This window comes from Trichoderma harzianum (assembly GCF_003025095.1).
Source record: "Trichoderma harzianum CBS 226.95 unplaced genomic scaffold M431scaffold_9, whole genome shotgun sequence".
NCBI classification, from domain to species: domain Eukaryota; kingdom Fungi; phylum Ascomycota; class Sordariomycetes; order Hypocreales; family Hypocreaceae; genus Trichoderma; species Trichoderma harzianum.
The window spans coordinates 1,293,937-1,316,891 of record NW_020209257.1 but is presented as its reverse complement, the minus strand read 5'-3'; the positions used below and the strand labels follow the sequence as shown (position 1 = coordinate 1,316,891).

General features: G+C 47.1%; 11 protein-coding genes across 11 annotated transcripts; 7 read left to right on the top strand and 4 right to left on the bottom strand.

The window, feature by feature from the left end:
- The first annotated feature begins 1,889 nt into the window (after positions 1-1,889).
- Positions 1,890-4,009, top strand: M431DRAFT_532613 (hypothetical protein). The gene is made up of 3 exons (XM_024920866.1): positions 1,890-2,767; positions 2,850-2,987; positions 3,057-4,009. The coding sequence occupies exons 1-3, from the start codon at positions 2,024-2,026 to the stop codon at positions 3,792-3,794; spliced, it is 1,620 nt and encodes a 539-aa protein (XP_024772636.1). The 5' UTR covers positions 1,890-2,023; the 3' UTR covers positions 3,795-4,009.
- M431DRAFT_120345 (hypothetical protein) lies at positions 3,978-6,043 on the bottom strand. Its single transcript, XM_024912094.1, has 8 exons — positions 5,991-6,043; positions 5,896-5,929; positions 5,698-5,827; positions 5,184-5,643; positions 4,841-5,128; positions 4,695-4,779; positions 4,232-4,630; positions 3,978-4,171 (listed from the first exon to the last, which is right to left on the bottom strand). Exons 1-8 carry the CDS (start codon positions 5,991-5,993, stop codon positions 4,107-4,109), a joined length of 1,464 nt encoding a protein of 487 aa, XP_024772635.1. The 5' UTR covers positions 5,994-6,043; the 3' UTR covers positions 3,978-4,106.
- A 608-nt stretch (positions 6,044-6,651) lies between these two features.
- Positions 6,652-8,432, top strand: M431DRAFT_90207 (hypothetical protein; the record flags this gene model as incomplete). Its single annotated transcript, XM_024924126.1, has 2 exons — positions 6,652-6,854; positions 6,953-8,432. 2 exons carry the CDS (start codon positions 6,652-6,654, stop codon positions 8,430-8,432), a joined length of 1,683 nt encoding a protein of 560 aa, XP_024772634.1.
- A 214-nt stretch (positions 8,433-8,646) lies between these two features.
- On the bottom strand, positions 8,647-9,097 carry M431DRAFT_89902 (hypothetical protein; the record flags this gene model as incomplete). The annotated part of the gene is made up of 2 exons (XM_024924078.1): positions 8,647-8,791; positions 8,850-9,097. The coding sequence occupies 2 exons, from the start codon at positions 9,095-9,097 to the stop codon at positions 8,647-8,649; spliced, it is 393 nt and encodes a 130-aa protein (XP_024772633.1).
- Positions 9,098-10,330: 1,233 nt separating this feature from the next.
- M431DRAFT_557590 (hypothetical protein) lies at positions 10,331-10,775 on the top strand (the record flags this gene model as incomplete). Its single annotated transcript, XM_024921479.1, has 2 exons — positions 10,331-10,456; positions 10,509-10,775. 2 exons carry the CDS (start codon positions 10,331-10,333, stop codon positions 10,773-10,775), a joined length of 393 nt encoding a protein of 130 aa, XP_024772632.1.
- A 455-nt stretch (positions 10,776-11,230) lies between these two features.
- On the top strand, positions 11,231-12,109 carry M431DRAFT_557586 (hypothetical protein; the record flags this gene model as incomplete). The annotated part of the gene is made up of 1 exon (XM_024921478.1): positions 11,231-12,109. Exon 1 carries the CDS (start codon positions 11,294-11,296, stop codon positions 12,107-12,109), a length of 816 nt encoding a protein of 271 aa, XP_024772631.1. The 5' UTR covers positions 11,231-11,293.
- A 335-nt stretch (positions 12,110-12,444) lies between these two features.
- M431DRAFT_90143 (hypothetical protein) lies at positions 12,445-14,065 on the top strand (the record flags this gene model as incomplete). Its single annotated transcript, XM_024924114.1, has 3 exons — positions 12,445-12,819; positions 12,871-13,261; positions 13,323-14,065. The coding sequence occupies 3 exons, from the start codon at positions 12,445-12,447 to the stop codon at positions 14,063-14,065; spliced, it is 1,509 nt and encodes a 502-aa protein (XP_024772630.1).
- Positions 14,066-14,101: 36 nt separating this feature from the next.
- On the bottom strand, positions 14,102-16,321 carry M431DRAFT_90752 (hypothetical protein; the record flags this gene model as incomplete). Its single annotated transcript, XM_024924183.1, has 5 exons — positions 14,102-14,787; positions 14,837-15,224; positions 15,287-15,850; positions 15,907-16,076; positions 16,231-16,321. 5 exons carry the CDS (start codon positions 16,319-16,321, stop codon positions 14,102-14,104), a joined length of 1,899 nt encoding a protein of 632 aa, XP_024772629.1.
- A 666-nt stretch (positions 16,322-16,987) lies between these two features.
- M431DRAFT_90116 (hypothetical protein) lies at positions 16,988-18,109 on the top strand (the record flags this gene model as incomplete). Its single annotated transcript, XM_024924113.1, has 3 exons — positions 16,988-17,092; positions 17,166-17,444; positions 17,516-18,109. The coding sequence occupies 3 exons, from the start codon at positions 16,988-16,990 to the stop codon at positions 18,107-18,109; spliced, it is 978 nt and encodes a 325-aa protein (XP_024772628.1).
- A 265-nt stretch (positions 18,110-18,374) lies between these two features.
- On the bottom strand, positions 18,375-20,597 carry M431DRAFT_90416 (hypothetical protein; the record flags this gene model as incomplete). The annotated part of the gene is made up of 2 exons (XM_024924144.1): positions 18,375-19,247; positions 19,308-20,597. 2 exons carry the CDS (start codon positions 20,595-20,597, stop codon positions 18,375-18,377), a joined length of 2,163 nt encoding a protein of 720 aa, XP_024772627.1.
- A 352-nt stretch (positions 20,598-20,949) lies between these two features.
- On the top strand, positions 20,950-22,838 carry M431DRAFT_532608 (hypothetical protein). Its single transcript, XM_024920865.1, has 5 exons — positions 20,950-21,384; positions 21,455-21,582; positions 21,637-21,796; positions 21,854-22,364; positions 22,444-22,838. Exons 1-5 carry the CDS (start codon positions 21,155-21,157, stop codon positions 22,651-22,653), a joined length of 1,239 nt encoding a protein of 412 aa, XP_024772626.1. The 5' UTR covers positions 20,950-21,154; the 3' UTR covers positions 22,654-22,838.
- The last annotated feature ends 117 nt before the right edge of the window (positions 22,839-22,955 follow it).

The window sequence follows — 22,955 nt, the reverse complement described above, 5'->3', positions numbered from 1 at the left end:
GGGACACGGTGCAGGGCAATCCAACCAATGCCAGTGAACCCGGGCCGTCGAGAGACAAAAAAAAAAAAAAAAAAAAAAGAAGGGTTTTTTTTGGTTTTTCAGCTCTGAGGCGTGCGATAGTCTGAGCTCGGATGCAGCCAAAAGACAAAGAGGGCGGAGACGAGCGAGCGGTTCGGGGCATGGACCGTCAACTCAGCGGCGCTTGAGACAAAGAAGGCTGGGAGATTTGACCGGAGACTAGCACAGTCCAAACGTTAGCTGCGTCGTCTATTCAAGATGCAGATGCAAACGCAAATGCAAATGCAAATTGTGTATCCAGGTTGCACTCACGCATCTGCAGAAGGTCGAGGAGATATTCACGCCTGCTGTGTGTCTGAGACACGCGGCACAAAAGACACGCACAAAGCACAAGACAAAAAGCCAGCCAGCAGCAATCACGAACGAACAAGGACAGAAAGGAACGGAACAGAGCAGAACAGAGCAGCACAATCGTTCAATAGCTGCCTGTTAGCGGGCTCACGGGAGATTTGACAATTGATAGACGGCCCCCTTTCGACAGCCCGGCCCACACCAATCAATCATCACCTCAGGTTTCTGGCTGCAGGCACGGGATCACGGATTTGGCTGCTGCTGCAGGGACCGGGATCCCACGAGAGCCCCTGCGGCTGGAGAAGCGATCGAAGCACTGATTCGGCCGCGCGAACGGGCTGGAGACGGAGTCGCGGCCGCTGATTTGGTGGCGTGGGCAGGGATTCCAAAATTTGTTTTTTCTCGTAGTCTGGTGGAGAAGGATTGGACGAGTTAGAGCTTGGAAGGGTTTGTAGCTTGTAGGGGTCCGGGCCGGCTGCAAGTTGACCCCATTCCGAGCCTCTTTCTTTTCTCGTCGTGATAGCTGAGCTGCACGCTACTGTAAGTCCATAGTTACATGCAGCCTGTGTTCAATGCCGAAGCTGTGCATTGGTAGGTAGGCAAATAAATAAGGTAGCCGTTAAAGTACAAGCTGGACAATCCCGATAGACTGTCTGTCCTGCTGCTTGCTTGTCGCATACAGACAGGGATTGTGCCCGGCATTTGTGCGACTGTGGTGATACGTTTGGAGTCTCTGGACAGCGACACGACGCCCCAAGCTAACAGCCCCCCTAGCACAAGAAGCTCAACAAGTCCGCTGCCGATCTACAACAGCTAATTAATTGTTTGAAATGAGGCAAGTTTGGGCTGATGACATCAATGCGACGGGCCAGCCTTATCTCATTGATCCTTCCAGTAGTGCTGTCAGAACAGATTGCAATCGTACGGCCATTCCGATATACCTAGTAGACGGTAGTGTAGAGCGAAGAAGAAGCTTCGTCGAACTGGATAAGTCGGGAGAACGAGTGCAGTCAATAGAAAGAAACAAATTTGTTAATATAGTTTCTCATTTCTCGATTTTTAATGGTCTTTGAAGCTACACGAACGTGGAACTTGAGGTTAGTTGAAGCTCTCACGAGTGGTCGCCTACCCGGGAATGCTGGATGAAAATGCAGTTCAGAACATGTAATTGATTGATACGAGACTCGGTGGATACCTCTGATATTAATTGCGTATCACCTATCGAATCTCAAATCATTTCGTATTTAGTACCTTTTTGGAAGCTGAATACCTTTTTGGTATATATCAATGTGGAAGCTTCATCTTTAAACTTTGGGTACTGCGTTCCTCTATATCAGCAGTCCAATCATCAAAAGTCGTCTAGAGTCTGAGTGGCTTACACTGTGGACAAACACAACAAGGCATCTACTGCCCTAAAATAGTATAGTGCCTAGAATTCCAACTCCGAGATGTGTAATCCTCTTTTCGATGATTTGGCAGACGAATTGCCAAAGTCGAGTAGTTGTAGCTCCCATTCCCCATTTCAGACGAATTTATGACTCTTCCCTTGTATTTCTCTGAAGAACATGTGTCCAAATCGGGTTGGCATCATTGCAATTGATCCTAACTGACAGCCAACTATTCAATTTCTAGAAATCCTCGACATCGAGTGAGAATGGAGGGATCCGCAACTTTCTCTTGGGTGAGTTACGACAATCACAGAGTCCCTCAGGATCCCAAGTCGCGCACCTTGATCCGGCGCCATGCCATGAAGAATGTGGCCACCACAAGAAAACAAAGGAAAAATTATCGCGGGAATGTCCTCCAGTATCCAGAGTCCGTGTTACGCGGAGAAGATAATCCAATTCTTTGCCATGGCTCCAAGCCCTCTGTGAAAGGAGGCAAAAGCCAGCCACGCAAGCATAAGTCGAAGAAGAAGAAAGCGGTAGACGACGACACACAAGCTACGAAGCAAATTGTACGCCTCCATACGATATTTGTCAATGACGTTGAACGAAAAATGAATACCGGGTTCCCCATCTTGGAACTGATAGCGCCCTTAACAAGCTTGCATCTCGGATTCGCCAGCATCTCCTGCTTCACCTCCAATTCCGGACGGGCTGGAGATGTGCTTTCTACATCGCCATTGTCACATCTTCAGAGCCGAAGGTTACTATCCTATTTGCCTAGTCGATATGGAAAGGTCGCCGCCTTGACTTACACCGTCGATTGCCTTGTGGCAAGATTGAACCAGATTACGCGGACTTCGGTCGCGAACTGTGCTTCTGAGGAAGAAGATGGAATAGTATTTTGTCACTACGCTAAGGCTCTGAATGAAGTTCAAAAAGCAATTGATGACGACGCACTTCGAATGTCTCAAGAGACGTTGTACGCCACAGAGTTGCTTGGAATCTTTGAGGTACGGCGCTGATGAGACCAACATTCGACTGATGTCGCATTAGTCCCTTTGCTAACCTGCCATATTCTCTTATCTTGTATAGCTTCTGAATCCTCAACCGCAGATGAATTCTTGGATATGTCATGCTGGAGGCGCTGCCCGGCTGATTCAGCTTCGTGGCCCCGATAGGTTTCAGACAGACTTTGAATTGGCTTTGTTCATGGCCCATATTGGCCCGATAGTAGGTCTACATATCATTGCTGGTGGCATAGTTAGAAAGAGGCGTATGATTGACTTGTCGTGTTTCAAGGTCACCGAAGCATTCCTCAGCAACAAACTCTGTTTCCTGGCCGAAGAGCCATGGAAAAGAGTCCTTCGCGCCGCCATTTGCAACGACCCATCGATACCCTCAACACAGAGCGAGCTTATGCATGAACTGTGGTCCAGTCTCGTCTATGGGCCAAACATATTCAAGCTGGTCACAGATTTGGTCCTGGCACCCATCGAGCCCCGGCAATCCATCATCGAAACGACAATCAAGCGTATTCAGAGGGATCTTGATCACTTGGACATGTGGGCAGGCTTACTGCGACGACACAAATCTGTAGCAGAGAGAATTTGTGCAAAAGATAGTCCTTTGATGGCAGCAAAGTTTGCTGCTCACTGGGACTCATCAAGAAGGTACATGCCGTGGCAAGTCTTGCTAGGTACTCATACTATGTGCAGTATGCTAAAGAGGCGGCTACTGACTTCCCTCGCGCCAACTCGCTATCCTCACATTGAGTTGGAGTGTCAATCACTGGCTAGACTGGCCATGGGACTGGATTCCGATACTGCTACTCCATGCAAGGAAAATGACCTTCCAGGAGGACTGTTTATGGCGCAAACTATCTGGGTAGCCAGAGCTGTCGTCAATACAAAGACTATGTGGTGCGAAACTGCGACAGGAATAAACAAAGCGGGAGTACAGGATGGGCAGCAAAGATCAATGATTGAGAAGTGGAAGTTTAGACTCTGGTGTAAAGAGCTCGGGAGAACAGGAATGTAAACGGTGTTGCGCCTTTCAACTTCAACGAGCTGACTGATTAACGATATCACGAGAAGGGAGGAGAATCGGCGGGCTGGCGTAATTGCATTTTGGTAAATGATGCTTGGAGTTTGAACAGTTCATTTGCTTATTCATAGTACCACATTAACAGCCTTCACTTATTCACTAGAAGTATTAAACTTTCACGCTTCATCATACTTGAATTTATTTTTCACTTGGTCCTAGACTACAATAGGTATGAAGTCAATCCATCATTCTGTGATATGCATAACAATATTCCAGGCCAATTTTTCTTTCAGGTAGTGACTCGCACTATTTGCCCTTAAGTCCTTGCTCAAGGCAATCCTTCAAGGTCTTGTCGACACGTCCAAGGTAGTCTTCACAAGCGTCAGAATTGTGTAAGAATATAGATAAGGGTTATCATTCATATGACTTACTCAGCACTTCTTTCCTCAGGCTTGCCGGAATATCCACCAGCGTGGGAAGGATGTTATGAAGGAGCTGCTCCTTGCCGTTCTCTTCTTTGCAGATAATCTCCCAAAGCTTGCGAGCCTGCTCAAAGTCCTTGTCGGTAACCGACGTCGTAAAAGGCGTTACTTGTCCGTTCCATTTTTCTTGAAGCGGCATTTGAAACCTAGCGCTCTTGGAAACTGGACGGAGTTCTGAGAAGACGTAATCAGGATCACCCCCGTAGTTCCCGTTGATGGTTCCGGGGCCATCTCGCACATATGGTGCGTACACCTTGTTAGTTGGCCTGTTGGGTGGGAGCTGGAAGTAGTTGGGGCCAACACGGTAGCGATGGGCGTCTGGGTAGCTGAACATGCGTGCTTGAAGGACTGAACAATTATCTCTATTAGCCATGATACGGAATTCTCAAACGAGAGCGAAAAGAGTACATACCCGGATCTGCGGAGGGCCCGATGCCTGGGACCATGTTAGACGGCGAGAAGCAGGCCTGTTCGATGTCCTGGAAATAATTGCTCGGCTACGAAGACGTAACATCAGTATTCTGAGTATGGAGTAGTATATGCGTCACGGTCACGAACATTTTGATTCAAGGTCAAGCGGCCAACGCGACGCAGAGGATATTTCTCATATGGCCAAGTATAAGTGCAGTCGAAAATGTCAATGGGCGCCGACTTGACGTCTTCTGGTTTCATGACCTGGATGCACACCGACCAGGTTGGGTAATCGCCCTTCTCGATGGCTTTGAAGAGATCTTTGACATGGTAGTCTGGGTCTTCGCCAGCGAGGCGGACGGCGACCTTTGGGTCCATATTCTTGATCCCATCGTCGGGCTTGAAGTGCCACTTGACATAGACGTAGCTTCCATCCTATAAATTGTTAATTTTTGAATGAGTGCCATATCAGATCAAAGACCTGACTCACAGATTTGTTTAAGGTGTAAGTGTGAACACTAAAGCCATTGATGTTCCTCAGGGAAGCTGGGATACCACGCGGTCCAAACAAGTGCATCAAAGCGTGAATACCCTCCGGGTTGTTTTTGTGAAAGTCCCAGAACATGGAGTTATCAGGAATATTGGTCTGCGGGTGTCTCTTGTGGCTTCGATTCATGGAAGGAAACTTGATCGGGTCCCGGATGAAGAAGACAGGAAGGTCATTGAAGACGAAATCCTGGACACCCTCCTCAGTATAAAACTTTGTTGCCCAACCTCGAACATCTCGAACTGTATCGCTGGATCCCTTTTCACCACCGACTGTGGAGATGCGAGTCAGAACCTTGGTTTTCTTTCCAATGCCAGTGAGAAAGTCTGCATCGGTCAAATCAGAGATGTCTTCGAGGACTTCAAACTCGCCAAAGGCACCAGCAGCCTTTGCGTGCACGCTCCTGTGAAAGAGAATGAGCCATGTGCTTGTGTTGTAGCAATGAAGCTTCTCCTACCGCTCTGGAATGCGTTCACGTGCAAAATGAGCGAGGACTTCGATAGTATAGGTATCGCTCAAGAGGACCAAGCCACCGTTGGTTTGTCCATAGCGGACTTGCTGCACGGAGCCTGGATTGGCTGGCTGGCCTAGAGATTCACAGTTAACATAAGATAAACAATTGGTAGTTAGAAGAATGCCCCAATTGGTCCCTTACCATTGGCCAAAGTGGCAGTTGGGTTAGAGAAAGACTTGAATTATTTAGCACAAAGTCCAGATTTTGTCACAAAAGGTGCGTAGGGTGCATCTTACCATGGTATTTGTCAATATTTCAACTTCAATTGACCATGAATCTAGGGATGGTCAGCATCTCCAGGTCTCCCATCGTACGGCCGCCAGATATGCTGGCTTTTGTAATTTTATGCAGCACATTCTGTAACCCGTCAGTCTCAGCTCGAAATTTCATCATCGCTGTCGATGAAGGTTGATGGCTGAGCTCCCCCGCCTCGCGTCCCGCGTCTTCCACAGACAGAATTGGCGATGAAACTAACAACGCAGAGTTCGACTAGTTTGCAAGCTGGCCTGCAGGTCTGACGCGAAACGTGGATTTCACACCAATCCGGACGGGTGAAGAGCTTGGAGCTCGTCAAGCCACCACATGCAGAAAAGTATATCTCGAATTGCGTTCAAGGTGATTGGGTCGATCATCGTGTTACATGCGCCATGACGTTCGCTCGTAGATTGGCAGATTGTGAAGCTCTGGTCATGGAAAGCTAATTGATAGCTGAAGCAATGGAGCTTGTTTCTGGGCGCACATTCTCGCTTTGGCGGGTGAATTAGGTATAAGATCGAGTTGTCGCTTCTTGGCCGGCAGAGTGACGATTCTATCCCAAGCATAATTAATACACACTGCTCATCTGGGCCCCTTCTGAAAAAAGTTGAAAAGATCGAGGCCGTTATGCCTGATTTAGAAATGAAGACCACAAATCGACCAGATGAGTGGAAGATTGAGCAAGGACTTGCTGGAGCTGAGCTCCCAGTCCTTGACATGACCGGGCCCAAAAACAAGCCTCTGACTATTCAGACCTTTGGGCCCTTGAGCAAGAATGAAGAGGCTATCAAAGCCGTGGGTGATCCAGAGAAGCTCTTTACCAGAGAGCGCGAGGGATGGGTTGGGTAAGTCATCTTAAAAATCTTATCAGAGAGAGGTCCTGTGAATAAATTCCATGGCCTGGATCGCATCTATACTGACTATATATGTGCGCCAAATCAAGATTCGTCGAGTGGGAGAATTATCCTGACAAAAAGGCTGCCGCGCACAAGATTCTGACCTCGCAGACCTTTCCACCTAACCCAGAATTCCAGCTTGGTCCCATTCCCGGAACCAACCCGGTTCTTCCGGGCACTCATTGGAAGATGTGGCATCATGCCGTTGGTGGTGAACTGACGGATATTCCTGACGATTCATGGGCCACGGTCCTCAAGGAGAAGCATCCCGATATGCTCCATCTTTTGCAGTTCCCATATAATGGAGAGCCGCCCAAGCGTCTTGTAACCGACAAGGCGATCACTCCTAATTCGCTTCATTTCGTGAGGAACCACGGAGGCATTCCGCTCATCGACAAGGACAAGTTCAGTTTCACGATGGATGGTCTTGTCGCAAAGCCTCGTGAATACACGCTGGACGACCTTATGGACGAGTCTAGGTTTCCGCGTATGGAGAAGACCATCACCATTCAGTGCTCCGGAACCCGCCGTATTGAGCAGATTCTCCTATACCCTGGCCAGGGTGACGAAGTGCCTCAAGCACCTTGGGCTGAGGGTGCTATTGGCACTGCTTCATATGTTGGTATCAGTCTTAAGAAGGTCATCAAAGAATGCGGAGGCTTGATTAATGGGGCTAAGCATTTGGAGTTCTATGGCGCCGACACCTATTTCAAGGATGACAAGGTTATGAACTATCTCGTTAGTGTTCCATGGTCCAAGGTGAAAGCAAACGAAGTCATGCTTGCGTGGGAAATGAATGGCGAGGTTTTGCCTGCCATTCATGGATATCCCCTGCGCATTGTTGTCTTTGGATACATTGGAGCTAGAAGTGTCAAATGGCTCTACCGCATCAAGGCCATCAAGGAACCTTCCCGAGCACCAGTCCAGAGCCAAGAATACCTCTACTTCCCCCAGCAGGTCGGAAAGCACAACTTCAAGTTGACGGATGGTATTCAGATCCAAGAAATGCCAGTTAGTTCTGCAATCATGTCGCCGTGGACCAAACAAGTTTGCATCCACAACGGCAAGATCCGCTGCAAGGGCTGGGCTTATTCCGGCGGAGGTCGATGGCCTGAACGTGTTGAACTGTCGGCAGACGGCGGATTCAATTGGTACACTATACCGCTCGAAAATCTCTCCAAGAAGAGGAAGTGGACATGGCGCACGTGGGAGTACGAGCTTCCTTGCGACGTCGAGGGCTGGGTTGAGATTGTGTGCCGTTGTTGGGATAGTGCATTGAACACCCAGCCGACTTTCATTCGCACAGCTTGGAATTGGGGTTTACATGTTACGCATTCTTGTCACCGAATTTCGGTGTACAGCGTCAACAAGACCAGAAAAGCGACTCAAGATCGCCTCAAAGAGTTTGAACAGGCTGGTATTCCGTTTGGCCCTATCACTGTGCCACTCGCTTTCCCCTCGCAGAGTTGGGACGACTATGAGAAGTTTTGGAAGGAGCATGATCCTCGCGATGCTGAAGATGACTGAATGCTCAATTTTTTATGAGTATTCTTTGTCTGAACGGGCTCAGATAAAATCGTCACACAAAAAAAGTAGGAAATTCTACACAAACAACTCTACTATGAATAAAAACAACCTGATTCTTATACCTAATTGTTCTCAACGTATCGTTTCATGATGAGTGCTTTCATCGCAAAGACCCATGGTCACTCTCATTCAAAATTGTCCTCTCCCTCTCTTGCTATGCCTGATTACTGGACGACACTTGACTAACTAACCCTGTTTTAACGTCAAAAATGAAGCCGAATGTTCGTTCAACCAAATCCTTCCTCACAAAAGGCGTTGTTCGGAGCCATTCAAGGTCATCTCGAACGCTTTGTTCAACACTATGACAATGGTTAACGTTATCGCATCATCACCTTCAAAAGCAGTCCTAGAACATACTCTGTAATTGCACCTATATACATCGCATCAATTTCCGGCCAGTGTTTAGGATCGGTCTTCGCTTTGAGAGACTTCCGTACGTCTTCATCTCTAAATCGAAGGGTGCCACAGTCGGTGTGGTGGACAATAGCTATTTCCTTGAGGCCCAAGACTTCATCTAGGATGATAATATCTCTGAGGGCGTGCTGAACGCTGCCACCAGCATTTCGGTGAACAACAACTTCTATGAGCCAACTGTTAATAGCCATTTCTTACTGTTGCATTCATTTTCTTACCACCACGTTGAATATTGAAGAATCGCTCCGGTATGCACCGGCGATCATTGCATGTAACTGGAAAATTTCCATGTAAGTTAATTGACATTATATCATCAGAGAACTTATTTCAGGCTTCGAGAAAAAAAGAGGGCCTTTACTGATCAAAGATGGATTTTTGCCGTAACCAGGTTCTGTGTGATACGGTGACGGCTTGTAATTCTCTGCTACTATTCTAGAAAATTGTTAAAGTCTTCCGTTTCAGTTGAAGTAAATGGTGGGCATACGCACTTGTTACGCTCTAGTAAGTCTGCAATTGATGGTGTCGATTCCATGGCGGAAAGGTTGTCAAGACGTCAATGGTGCTCAAGAATGAAATTTTCTCCTGCCTGGAGATAGTGTCATACGACGAATGAAGAGATTTCCCGTTGACAAATGCTTTACGAGAGCTCAACGATGCTTCTTCAAAAAGTCTTGTTTGGACTGTGAGTCTCGTCTCGCATGAGGAGTATTACGCCGCTCTCTGACAAATCCTTTCGCCGAATATCAACTGCCGGATTATTAAATATCATTCTAAAATAAAGCAAAGCCAAAAATTATGATACTGAATCTTTGGCTTACAAATGCCTTTCAATTTTACGTAGACCTTTGGAGTTCTGTGCTGCCTTGTGATGTTGAACCCACACAGCCATTTACTGAGACTCTGTTTACAGTACGTGCAAGTGATTAATAGGGCGATATAGCTCCAAAAATGCTGACTAGCACAGAGCTAGAGTCCTGTAAGAGAGGATGGAAACAAGGGATCTACTGCCCCAAAGTAGAATGGTGTCAACTAGTAGGAGATTAGAATCGGGCGCTGCTCAGATCAGTAGTTTGCATCTGTCCTGTAAAACAAGAGATGCAAGTTCTTTAGTATACTATAATGGGCAGTTGTAAACTTGACAACGACCAATATTGAATAATAGCTGTTCTATATTGCACCAAAATGGAGAAGTTGATTGAGATTTGCAAATTTTCATGAAAAATGGGTGGCCAGTTATGCTGCCGTAGAACGCCGTCATGATGTGTCGGTAAAATAGTCGAGGGAAGCTATCTTAGCGAAACAAGCGGATGATATCAATGAAGGATAAATACTGCAGGTATCAACTTGGAATACGTTACCAGTAATATTTCAGTATCTTAAAGTTAAATTACCTAAATCTCCGAACTATTACTACTTCATCAATTATGCCTTTTGTCAAGATTGACGTCATCAGGGGACGCAGAAGCCCCGAACAACTAAAGAAGATGGGAGATGTTATCCAACAAGTCCTCATCGATACATTCGCTGCTCCCGAAAGGGATAGATACCAGGCTTGTGAATTATACCCGAGCTTTATACAGATGCAGTATTAATATTTTACAGATCTTCAGCCAGCACGAGCCATGGGAGGTCATCTGTTGGGATACTGGTCTTGGCTTTGAACGTACGGATGATATTGTCAGCATCCACATTTTTGCGCAAGGAAGGAATCGCGATCAGAAGATGGCGATGTATGCAGCTTTGGGAGAGAGGCTGGAAAAGGAGTGTGGGTTAAAGGGCAATGATTTGCTCATCTCTGTTACTCCCAACGCTAAAGAGGACTGGAGCTTCGGCTACGGACGGGCACAATTTCTCACAGGAGAGCTCTGAAGAAGTTAGTCTAGATGTTGTAACCATTCCATAGTGGAAACTTTATGCGTATGGATCGACTTAGAAATAGTTTTTGCTGAATTGTGCAGCCCAGTAGTGGAATAAATGAAGAACCGGCTAGGCATTTTTAAATTCCAGGTACCAGTCGGGCCAGTAGTGGCACATAAAACCTGTCTACACATCAGAATAATGCGGTTGACTAATGTATCGGACTTAAAACACTCGTCACTCAATCAAGTGACCGGATTAAGAGCACTTTGCGTTGAATTGGCGTAAGGTGGCGGACGGCTACGGGGCGGCTATACGTATGTAGCCCATATTCATATTAATAAACCAGAATCTTCCTGTAACTCTTTATAAAGAGGCGATGTCCGTCCAGCTCACAGAGAAAAGAATCCAGAAACTTTGTCAGCCACCATTGTCATAAATCATCTGTTCAACCTCTGACAGGAACTTGACGAATCCTTGAGAATAAGCTCCCGTACTTTCGGCCTTCCACCAAAGCGAAGATTGCTAAGATGACCATCACAAATCTCAACTCTTCAGTTCGCGTCACCCATGTTGGTACGGCAACTGCCATCATTGAGCTCGACAACCTCACCATCCTCACCGACCCTTATTTCTCTCCGGAGGGCACCGAATGGATTGGCAAATCGGGCGCTAAACTGGTCAATTCATACCAGCCGCCCCTTGGTCTCGAAGATCTGCCACCGATTGATCTCATTCTTCTGAGCCATGAAGATCACAAAGACAATCTAGACGATTTGGGCCGTCAACTTCTCAATGGGCGGCACGTCTTCACCACCACTGATGGAGCGCGAAATCTTGCTCCACGAAAAGCAGTGCGCGGGATGAAGCCATGGGAAACGGTGAGCCTCCAAATCGGTGGCGGGCCGCGGTATGAAATTACAGCAACGCCTTGTCAGCATCTTCCGGGCGGCGAATGTCTTGGATTTATCGTCACCGCAGAGCATTTTGGTACATCAAACGGAAAGCCAAATGCCATATACTTCTCTGGCGATACTGTCTACATAGAAGAGCTCGCCAAGATTAAAGAACGGTTTCACGTTTCTGTTGCCCTGTTCAGTCTCGGCAAGGCCATGGTTCCCAAACCCGGGGGCGGCATGCTTCAAATCACGATGGATAGTAAGCAAGCTGTGCAGCTCATGCGCGATATCGAACCAGATATTGTTATACCGTTGCATTTCGAGGGATGGAGCTTGTTTAAGGAGGGCAAAAGCGAAATAGAAGAGGTGGTAAAAGAGGAGGGGGTCGAAGACAAGTTTAAGTTTCTCGCCCCGGGAGTTGATACCAAAATTTCGTACGATTGGTAAGGCTGAGAATAAATTCTTTTTCATAGTATAGATGCAATTAGAGAATTTAGAGAATTTAGAGAATTTAGAGAATTTAGAGAAATAAAAAGTGATTTTATGCATGTAAATGTTTTTTTTCATCTGCTATGGATGGTACAACTGGCTCTTCCCTTCATGGTGCGTAGAGTTGCCTGTTTCGGTAGGGCTTATTCATCACGACAGCAGATTGGACAGGCCACCAGCAGCCTCTCTTTTTAGCCTGTACTCGCTCTCATTCACTTTCTTGAATGCCCATCAAGAAATATTGAGATCACAGCAATAGCTTTCTAAATGAGGCCGAAAGGCTCGCCTCTCAAATGGCATCTCCGCTGTTTTCTCCGAGGAGCACATTAGATGGCCAGGGTCGATCTAGTGGTGCAGATGAAGACTCACGAGATGCTGAATACAGGTTTTCCATTGAAGAGTTCTCAACCCCCTCAACGGGCTGGCAGCTCGACGACTTCGTGCTCGACCCAGGCTATGTTGCGTCTCGAGAAGAATTGCGCTGGTTGATGCTAAACACTGCACAAACTGCACCACCATCTCCAGCTCACGGCGACAGCTTCATATCTGGGTTGGACACTCATAGTGGCGAAGATCGGTCGTCGGCACAGCACACAACCTCACATCTCCTATCACAAGGCAGGCGAATCGAATACCTCAAGAACTACATTAGTCAAGTTGCGCCATGGGTAAGCTCTCCCACTGAGCCCCTTTCCGAACTTGTGTTGACTTGAGGGTAGCTCGATATGTTTGATAGCTCTCGTGCATTCGGGATGCAAGTACCTCTTCTCGCGCAGACTTCTCCCGCTCTGTTATGTGCAATTTTGGCTATATCAGCGCGACAGAAAGAACGCAAAGAGGCTTCAGATGGAAAATCGACTCCTCAGAAGAGCTTTGACAGCCTGGAGCTGTATCAAGAGGCGATCCGGCTTCTGACGCCACTTCTGCAGGCTCATGACCAAGCAGTAATTCCCATCTGTGTAATACTTTGCTGCCTTGAGATGATGTCTGCAAGTGCAAGAGATTGGCGCCGCCATCTAGAAGGATGCGCTGCTCTTTTCGACGCATTCGAAGTCCATGGATTCTGTGGCGGATTGCTTCAAGCTGTCTTTTGGTGTCACGCGAGGATGGGTACGTTTACCGTTTTTCCTTTCACTATTTCACTAATCATCTAATTGAGCATATGATTTAGATTTATGCGGTGCTTTAATATCGGACGGGACTCAAAGCACCATAATCCCCCCTATTGCTTGGCTACCTCCAGGCACGGACGAGTCAAATGCTCGTGAGACTTTTAAGAACATACAAAGTCCCGATATGCACGCCAACTATGCAGTCTATCTCTGCGCCAAAGCTTGCGAACTTGTTTCAGACCGCACTCATCATGATGAATTAGGTGCCCCCAATGGATGCACCGCCGAAGTATTTTCATCACGCTGGACCAGACTATGGGACGATCTACAGGCCTGGTTAGATGACCGTCCCAATGAGCTGGTTCCGCTACAAACTATAGAATCGCAGCCCTTCCCGCAAATTTTTTATCTTCACTGGGCAGCTATTTCATCCAACCAGTTATACCACACTGCTTGTATTTTGATGCTCGGATCGATGCCCAGGAGACACAGCCCTATACCTGGTTTGACGGGATCATCTATCTGGCACGCGAAGCGCATTTGCGGAATTTCTTTGACCAATCCTCACCATGGATGTCTAAATAATGCGATTCAGCCACTGTGGTTGGCAGGTAGACTGCTTAGCCATGAATCAGAGCATACGATACTCGTGGATCTGATTCGTGACATTGAGTCCAAGACGGGATGGGGAACCTGTTGGAGAATTCCCGATCTAGGAGCGGCATGGGGGTATTCTGTCCGGAAGTCTTCTCGTTCAAAAAATGTTCTTCTGGAACAGCCGCGAAATACCCAAACTGGATGAAACTGTACATGCTACTGAAAGAGCACCAGTCTATCCTCATCCGAGAAGCCCTGAAGTGTGCCAGTCTTGATTCAGGCGCTCAATAAAGCCATCAGTACGCCAACCCAAACTGCTAATGTGCTTAAATCCCAGCAGTATTTCTCTTTGCTGACTCTCGTGCGTCATTCTCTGAGCAGCTAGATAGAACGATGTGAGGAGACATGGGTCCCAACATTCACCTCGATTATTGTTGATGGCGATACCGCATATCCTTTGCGCATGCCACAACTGCGATAATGATGATGAACGACGCTGATCAAGCTGCAGTGTCCTCGGTTTATGAGCTAGTATTAGCATCATTGCGGTGTGGTATAACTGATTCGCAAATGTCGCTGCACCGCTGGTGAAGTATACGATTGGAAATGAGAATTCGTCGTTGCTGATTTCGATAACGGGACGGAATGTAGAGGGTCTGTTTGTATACCAATCACTGAGATTGTCAACAATAGACTTCCAACGAACCGCTCGGGGTTTTGTTGGTTCGGCATTGAGACTTCTTGCTACTTCTTCATCTCCAAATGAGAAATCGAGCACTTCGGTGCATAAAACAAGAGGTTCATGCGCGAAATGGAGGCTGATGTGCCCTGACTTGCGTCCTTTACCAGGGGAGCTCTCAAGTAGATTTCTTAGCAGGCTGCTATTGATGGTAGAAGTGGTTGCTTTTAGCAAAGCAATAGAGACACCTACGACTATCAGCAAATTTGTCAACCTGCAAACAAGGTTTTCACTCACTGAATCTCGCAAGCAACCAAAACATACACTCGTTCAGTACTCGGAATGGACTATTTTCTGCCATCTGTGTATAGACGATGTGCAAAAAATTGTTCCCTGCCAGTGCGTTATCCCATGATTTAGGAGGGTCGACGAGGAAGCCCTCCGCGGCTGTTAGCACTGACCAGAGCTTGACTTCCCACATCTTTGCATGTTCAAGATGATATTCAATAGGATACACGAGATGACTCGAGTCGCTTGTTGGACTGTTGGTTGACGTCGAGGAGTAAAAAGTAGCTGAATATGAAGTAGCGCATAACTTTAAGAGTGCATCGAATAACATGCCGGATCTCATTGCAAGATGCGGAATAACGAGACCAAAGGTCTGCCCCATATCACACATATCGAGCTTGATATCAGAGAATTATTAGAATCTTATTGTAAATGGTAGATAAAAGAGTCCTTTCTTACCCATGGTGCAATCTTATATCTGTAATGCCTCAGAAGCTCAATCGTTCGTCCACGGGAGACTTGATTTGCGGCTTGGGCGCTGATTGGCCCAATATCATCGATGCTCTTTAGTATTGATGGCGGAGATGACAAATTGATCTCTTCGATGTCCTTAAGAACCGGAGCTATGGGAGTAGGTGTATCTATATCCACACCTGGATCTCCCGTTCCAAGAGTCATCAGTACATCCAGAGCAATCTCATAACTGTCTCCCTGTCTTATTCCTCCTATATCTCGGTCCTGACTGTCTCCATTGAGGTGTGACGTGGCATCATTTTGTGCTTGCGCATCTTGATCTTTCTCGAAATTTCCGCCGTAATCGTGATACAGGTTATCAGAACCTAGGTAAAGGCCTTGCTGTTCCTCAATAGATGTGCTTGGAGTCGCCGCCGGGTTGTTATTCGGAGGTGAATCATTATAGGCATCATTGCTTTCCCTTTCGACAGAAAGAGGAGACGGAATGGAAATTTGACTCTCTTCATTCCGACCGGCCTCTTTCTGCTGGGCAGATCTATTATCTACAAACTATTTGGTATTCCGTTAGTATGGAAGTCTAGAAAGAGAGCAGAGGAGTCATTGACCTGGACTTTGGAGTATTTTGGAGGACCGCCCAGCTTTCTTGGCGAAGTATCATTTCGACTGTTAGAAGAAAGAGTAAAAGCGTTCTTCTGCAAAAATGAGAGGCGCGGGCCATAGACGCATTCTGCCTCGGCATCGATACAACGCTGGCAGCGAGGCTTATGCTCATCACCTATTGTTGAGTCAGAAGCATAGATCGATTATTCAGGCATACATGTATTCAAAGACAGTAATTGCAAGCGCGCAGATGAAAGTGGAACCTTGAGTGATGAACGATATGTGCTATGAAGATCCATAGAGCTCAACACCTGTGTCTCTTATCTTACATTTCCGCCGCCGAGTGCGACACCTCAAACAACCCGTTCTCGCTCGCTTCTTCTGCACGCGATTGGGACTTTCAGTTTCTTGATGCGCCATGACATATTGCAAGATGCCTGACAAGGAGGTTTCGGGCAAATTTCTCGATCTCACGCAGCGGGTAGCTTGAGGAGCTCAACATGGTCCGTAAGCTGGCATGGGCGTTGACACAGCGCTGATGATTGCTTCCTGACCGAAGTGATTTCTTTTCCCTATTTCAGTAGACTTAGGCACAGCTTCGGTTAATTTAACACGGCTATAAGCCGTCATCACCAGGGCGTCACTGGCTAAATGGTCTCAACGCTACCAGACGCTATTGATTAACTAAACTGGATGCAACCCACATGCGATGCACGCGATGCGAAAGGCGACGAGTTCTTGTACGTGGATGGAAACGAAGCAGTTTAAAGAGGAATTGAAATCGAGTAGTTCCCCATAGTTTAAAAGGTTAACGCAGAAGAAAGGGCAATTCGAAACACCCAAGTTCTCTTTTGACGCTATATCCGTGATGCGATGATTCAGCCGAAACGGCACACACGCTTTGGTTTCTGGGCCAGAAGAGAAGTGGCTATACATGCCGAAAATGGCAACCCGAGAGAATCAGATGCTGCATGAAGTTTGCAGTTATACGCCTTCAAAGACGAGCCTATAAGCTATTTTATGACTCTCTTCAGGAGTACCCTAACACTTTGAGTTACAGACGAGGCAACAAAGCAAATTAGCAAAATGGGGAAAACCACTGTGACTCTGGCCTCCGGCCGTGAAATGCCTCTCGTCGGGTTCGGACTCTGGAAAGTTCCCAGAGAAACGGCAGCAGAGACAGTATACAATGTAAGTAACACCAGTGCCTATATGCAGGAAAAGATATACGAAACCTGACTCACGCCGTCTATTTCTCTCATAGGCAATCAAAGTTGGATATCGCCTCTTTGATGGTGCCTATGACTATCAGAACGAAAAGGAGGCTGGAGAAGGTATTCGCCGAGCTATCGATGAGGGATTGGTTGAGCGTGAAGACATATTCATCACCACAAAGCTATGGAATAACTATCACCGAAAAGAGCATGCGTTAGCCATGGCAAAAAAGCAGAATGAAGCATGGGGTCTGGGGTACATTGACCTGTATCTCATTCACTTCCCCTGTGCATTGGAGTATATTGATCCTGCCGTTCGGCAGTTTCCTGTGAGTTTTTTCTTCTTAAATTACCGGCCTTTTGAGAACATCTATTAACCTCCAGTGTGTTAATAATGCAGGCATGGTGGATGGACGAAGAAGGAACCATATCTTTGGACAAGGTCGCAATTCGCGAGACTTGGGAGGCCCTCGAAACGGTAGTTGATCAGGGCATCGCACGCAGCATTGGTATTTCCAACTTTCAAGCTCAGGCCATCTATGACATACTATCCTACACACGCCATCCGATCTCATCGCTGCAGATCGAACACCACCCATACCTGGTGCAGTCAGACCTGGTCACCATGGCTCAGGAGAACGGCATTGTTGTAACAGCATACTCTAGCTTTGGACCACAAAGCTTCTTAGAGCTACCTCCGGCTTTCTCCAAAAGAGCCAAGGTAACAGCACTCCTCTTTGATACGGAGCCGGTGAAGAAGGCGGCTAAGAAATATCGTGTTACTCCTGCACAAGTACTGCTGCGATGGGCAACCCAGAGAAACGTGGCTGTTATACCAAAATCCAACAATCGCGAGAGACTGGGGCAGAATCTGCAAGTTACGGAGTTTGACCTGACGAAAGACGAATTGGAAGATATTTCTGCCCTTGATCAAGGATTACGGTTCAATGATCCGGGATTCTATCTGACGCAACCTATTCGTATTTTTGCGTAAAAAAAATGTATGTTTACTATCTAGATCATGTTTCGTAGTCTTATTTCGCAGATAAACCCTTTTACGATACCAGTAAATTTCTTGGCTAGTGACAAACTGCGTAATAGTTTAAGCTGTCTTCAAAAAGCTGTCTTCAAAAAGCTGTCTTCAAAAAGCTGTCTTCAAAAAGCTGTCTTCAAAAAGCTGTCTTCAAAAAGCTGTCTTCAACTTAAACTATTATAATGCCGTATTTTGTTCTACCCGATTGTCAATGAAGCTATATGCTCTACAAGTCGACAAACTCTCGTCTCAAAATTTCATCTTGACTAATTCTCATCCAATAATCCGACACCTTGGACACAATGCTATCAACATCGAAGCCAAAATACTTGTATGCCTCAGGACCTGGAAGACTGTGTCCGAATCGTCTCACGCTTATACTTGCGTCCGCATACCTTTCCCAACCGTTAGGTGCGTATGGCTCTACCACAACTGCTGGGATGTTGCGGTGTCTCCGTAAAGTATTTCTCTTGTAATCCAAAGATTGGCTCTCGAACAACCTCTGGCACGGGAAACTGACTACTCTGCATCGAATGCCCTTTGTCTCTCGCAGCACGACGGCGGCATCTAAGACGTGCGACAATTCTGCGCCGACGCCAATGAGTGTGAGTTGAGCATCGTCGTCTTCTTGAATCACATAGGCGCCCTTTGCAACGCCATCTCGGCGTGTCTGTTTGAGCTGTGGCACTTTGTGTCGCGAGGTTGAAATGATGGACGACGCATCTTGGGCTTCGATGGCGGCAATCCAGGCACCGGCTGTTTCTTCACTATCTGCAGGGCGGATGTACAGCAGATTTGGCATGGATCGAAAGAGTGCCGCCAACTCGATGGGTTGATGAGTTGGCCCGTCTTCTCCCATTCCGATGGTATCGTGAGTCGCTGCATGGATTACTTTGAGTCGTTGTAAAGCACCCATTCGTACAGCTGGCGCCGCATATAGATAGAACATGAAGAACGAACTGGTAATTGGGATAAAGGTACCAGGAGCAAAAGCTGCCATGCCGTTTGAGATCGCACACATGGCATGCTCTCGTACGCCGTAGTGAATATACCGACCGGCGTAAGAACCGTTGATTCCGCAAGCTGTCCGAAGATTAGGCTACATGTGGCGTTAATAAATCGTTCAAACAATGCATATTTCGCTTGGTATCTCACTTACGTGTTGAAAATCTTGCTTACCGTCCCACGCCATATGCACGGATGGTGAAAGATCCGCCGTCCCTACCATGAAAGAATTGATCGCCTTGGCAAGAGGGTTGATCATCAAGCCAGACGATGCTCGGGTCGCCAGTGGTTTGTCGGGAAACTTGTCAGGGCTGGGTATCAGAGTCTTCCAATCAGATGGAAGCTTTCCACTCCGACGTCGTTGGAACTCTTCGGCAAGTAGAGGATGAGCATCTGCATATTTTTTTACAAGATCGTTCCACTGTGATACAATCTGCTCTCCGCGGCTAGGTAGGTCCGAAAAGAATTGGCGGACCTCGTCCCCAACGACAAAGTACTCGTCCTCATTGAAGCCGTATGATCGTTTCATCCGCTTGACATCGTCGGCGCCAAAAGCAGCTCCATGAGCTTCCGCTTGTCCGGCAACAGAGCTGTCTAATCCGATGATTGTTCTGACATTGATAAATGTTGGCTTGTCTGCCGAGGCTCGTGCCCTTTCTAATGCGGCCACAATGCCGTCTATATCGTAGCACCCATCTTCGACATCTATCACATCCCAGCCGCACGCCATCATTTTAGCGTTGACATCTTCGGTGTTGGTCAGATCGACTGAACCATCACAGGTGATTTGGTTGTTATCATATATAATTGTCAGATTGTTTAGCTTGAGATGACCTGCGAAGGAGATGGCCTCCAGTGCCACACCCTCTTGCAGGCAAGCATCGCCAATCATGCACCATGTGTGATTCGATACAATATCAAATCCAGGTAGATTATACGTTGCCGCAAGATTCTTTGTCGCCATCGCGAGGCCAACAGCATTGGCAACCCCTTGCCCCAAAGGTCCTGTTGTCACCTCAATGCCTTCAATCTCGATTTCTGGATGGCCGGGACAGATGGAGTCCCAGCGTTTTGAGTGATATGACTTGAGTTGATCCATTGTCATATCGCGATATCCCGTCAAATGCAGAAAAGTGTATTGAAAGAGGCAGGTGTGGCCATTTGAGAGCACAAATCTGTCTCGGTTGAAGAATTCTGGTTGAAGCGGCGCGTATCTCATCACGTACTTCCAAAGAGCAATCCCGATGGCAGCCATACCGATGGCGCCGCCTGGATGGCCGCCATTGAACTGCTGACAGAGATCGCTGATGAGCAGTCGAAAGGTTTTGAGAACCAGTTCATGCTCTTTGTTTCGCTGAGATTTAATCCCAGACTCTTCTTTCAAGCTGCTTGATAGAACGTTTGTCGAATGTGTTTTATCGGGAGATAGGATTCCAGGAGCCATTTTTACTAAAGTTGGGCGAGATAAAGCAATGTAATTTGTTCCACGATGAGAAATGCTGCAGTGTGATTGAGATGATCGGGCACCCCGAACAGTCAGAATGAGCGCCGCTACAGACAAGAAGAAGGAAAAACTTGAATGAGCCACATTATTACTTTTTACAATCCTCCAATCTATAATTGCCAGAAAAGCAGTAGAGGGTAATGCGTCCACTTTGAGGAATCCGGTGAGATTCCGTTATGAGAGGATTGCCTAAAAGGGAAACTTTAGCCACCCTCCGTCTGGAGGACTTGAAGCCCAACAATTGGGCTCCTCCGGGAATTCTACAAGGGCATCTTGCCCATCAAGATTTCTACACAAATTCTTGCCGTGAAAAAAATAATTGTTTTTACGAGATTTACTCGGATACGCTGCACGCCAACCTCTCCGACTCAGAGACATTGCACGCCAGCTCCCAACTCAGATCAGGCGAGCTACATACTTCCGCCGAACCCAGAACCGCCGCCATATTATCGACTTTTTCGTCTTTACTACTTTATTGACTTCAATTATTCAAAACGATGGCTCCAGCAATCATTTCCAATGGCGATTCGCCCGAAATATCAGCTACGACAGGGCTGAAGGATGTAGCAGCCACAGCTCTAAACGGCGGAAGCATTATCCATACCTCACGACCAAATCCATCGCTACAAGCAACAGCCGACCACAAGTTGAAGATGGTTGAAGCTCCGGTTTTAGAACCGAAGCGTGGAGAAGTGCTGTTGCATATCAAGGCCTCTGGCATCTGTGGGTGAGTAACGATAGCGGCAAAGAAACCGACTTTAAGAAACACCGATGAACTTATTCATATTCATTTAAAGATCGGATGTCCATTTCTGGAAATCCGGGCGGATAGGCTCATTGGTCTTTGAAGGAGATTGCATTTTGGGACACGAAGCTGCTGGAGTTGTGCTCAAGTGCGGAGAAGGTGTTACGAACCTCGTACCGGGTGAGTGATCAAAGAGCGTCCCGGACGACGGCTAGTGTTAAAGGACAAAATAAGGTGATAGAGTGGCCATAGAGCCGGGTGTTCCTTGTGGAGAATGCTTCCTCTGCTTAGACGGCAAGTATAATCTCTGTGAAGACGTCAAGTTCTCCGGCGTCTATCCCTACGCGGGAACGATTCAGCGATACAAAATCCACCCAGCCAAATGGCTTCACAAGTAAGCCTCCAAACAAGAGCGGAGTGATCGCAGTCAATGGCTTACTTCTCGCTACAGGATTCCGGCCAACATATCGTTTGCTGAGGGCGCTCTCCTCGAGCCTCTGAGCGTTGTTCTTCACGGCATCCGCACTGCCGGTCTAAATCTTGGTTGTGGTACCGCTATCTGCGGTGCCGGACCCATTGGGCTGATTGCTCTGGCTGCCGCAAGAGCATCTGGCGCACATCCGATCGTGATAACAGACATTGAGCCAAAGAGACTTCAATTTGCCCGAGAGTTTGTTCCATCATGTCGAACCTACCAGGTAGATCCTTCTCTAAGCGCTGAAGAGAATGGACGCGGAATCCGGCGGCTGTTTCGACATGCCGATACCGATATATCACAAGACACTGTCGAAGACCTTCGCCAAGAATATTATGCGCCGCGAACAATTCTTGAGTGCACAGGTGTGGAAAGCAGCGTGTGTACAGCAGCATTTACAGTCAGACGGGGCGGCACCATCTGCGTTATTGGAGTCGGTAAATCGATCATGAATAACTTGCCTTTTATGCATATTTCTCTAGCTGAGGTATGTAACACGGCAGTTTGATAATGTGAGGGTTATGCCAGGGTCGGCTTGCTAACAACATTGGATGAAATACGTATAGATTGAGCTCAAGTTTATTAACCGGTATCGAGATACGTGGCCGGCGGGTATTGCGTGCCTCAGTGGAGGAATTCTCGACTTGAAGCCCCTAGTCACTCATGTTTATCCTCTTGAGGGTGCGATGGACGCTCTGCATCTGGCAGCCGACCCCAGAAACGGAAGCATCAAGATTCAGATTGTAGACGAAGCTAACGAGAACGCGATGGAATAGAGTATGTGGACATTGATTATGAATAGACTAACAGTATGCATGGATACTCGCTTCAAAGATTGTTGAGAGAACCTCTCGATTCATCAATGAATGTATTAGTAATTAAATCATAGCTATGATGCTTAAGAAGTAACATATAGACCCTGGCAACACCATTACCAGATGTTGCGAAAATAGAACTGCATGCGTGTATACCGTCTTTTAAGGTAGGATGTAAGTGCCGCCTATTACCGCGTACCTATTTATAAAGCAGTGGTTTAGGCTTACCGAGTACATTCAGCCGTCTCGCTTCGAGTCTTTCA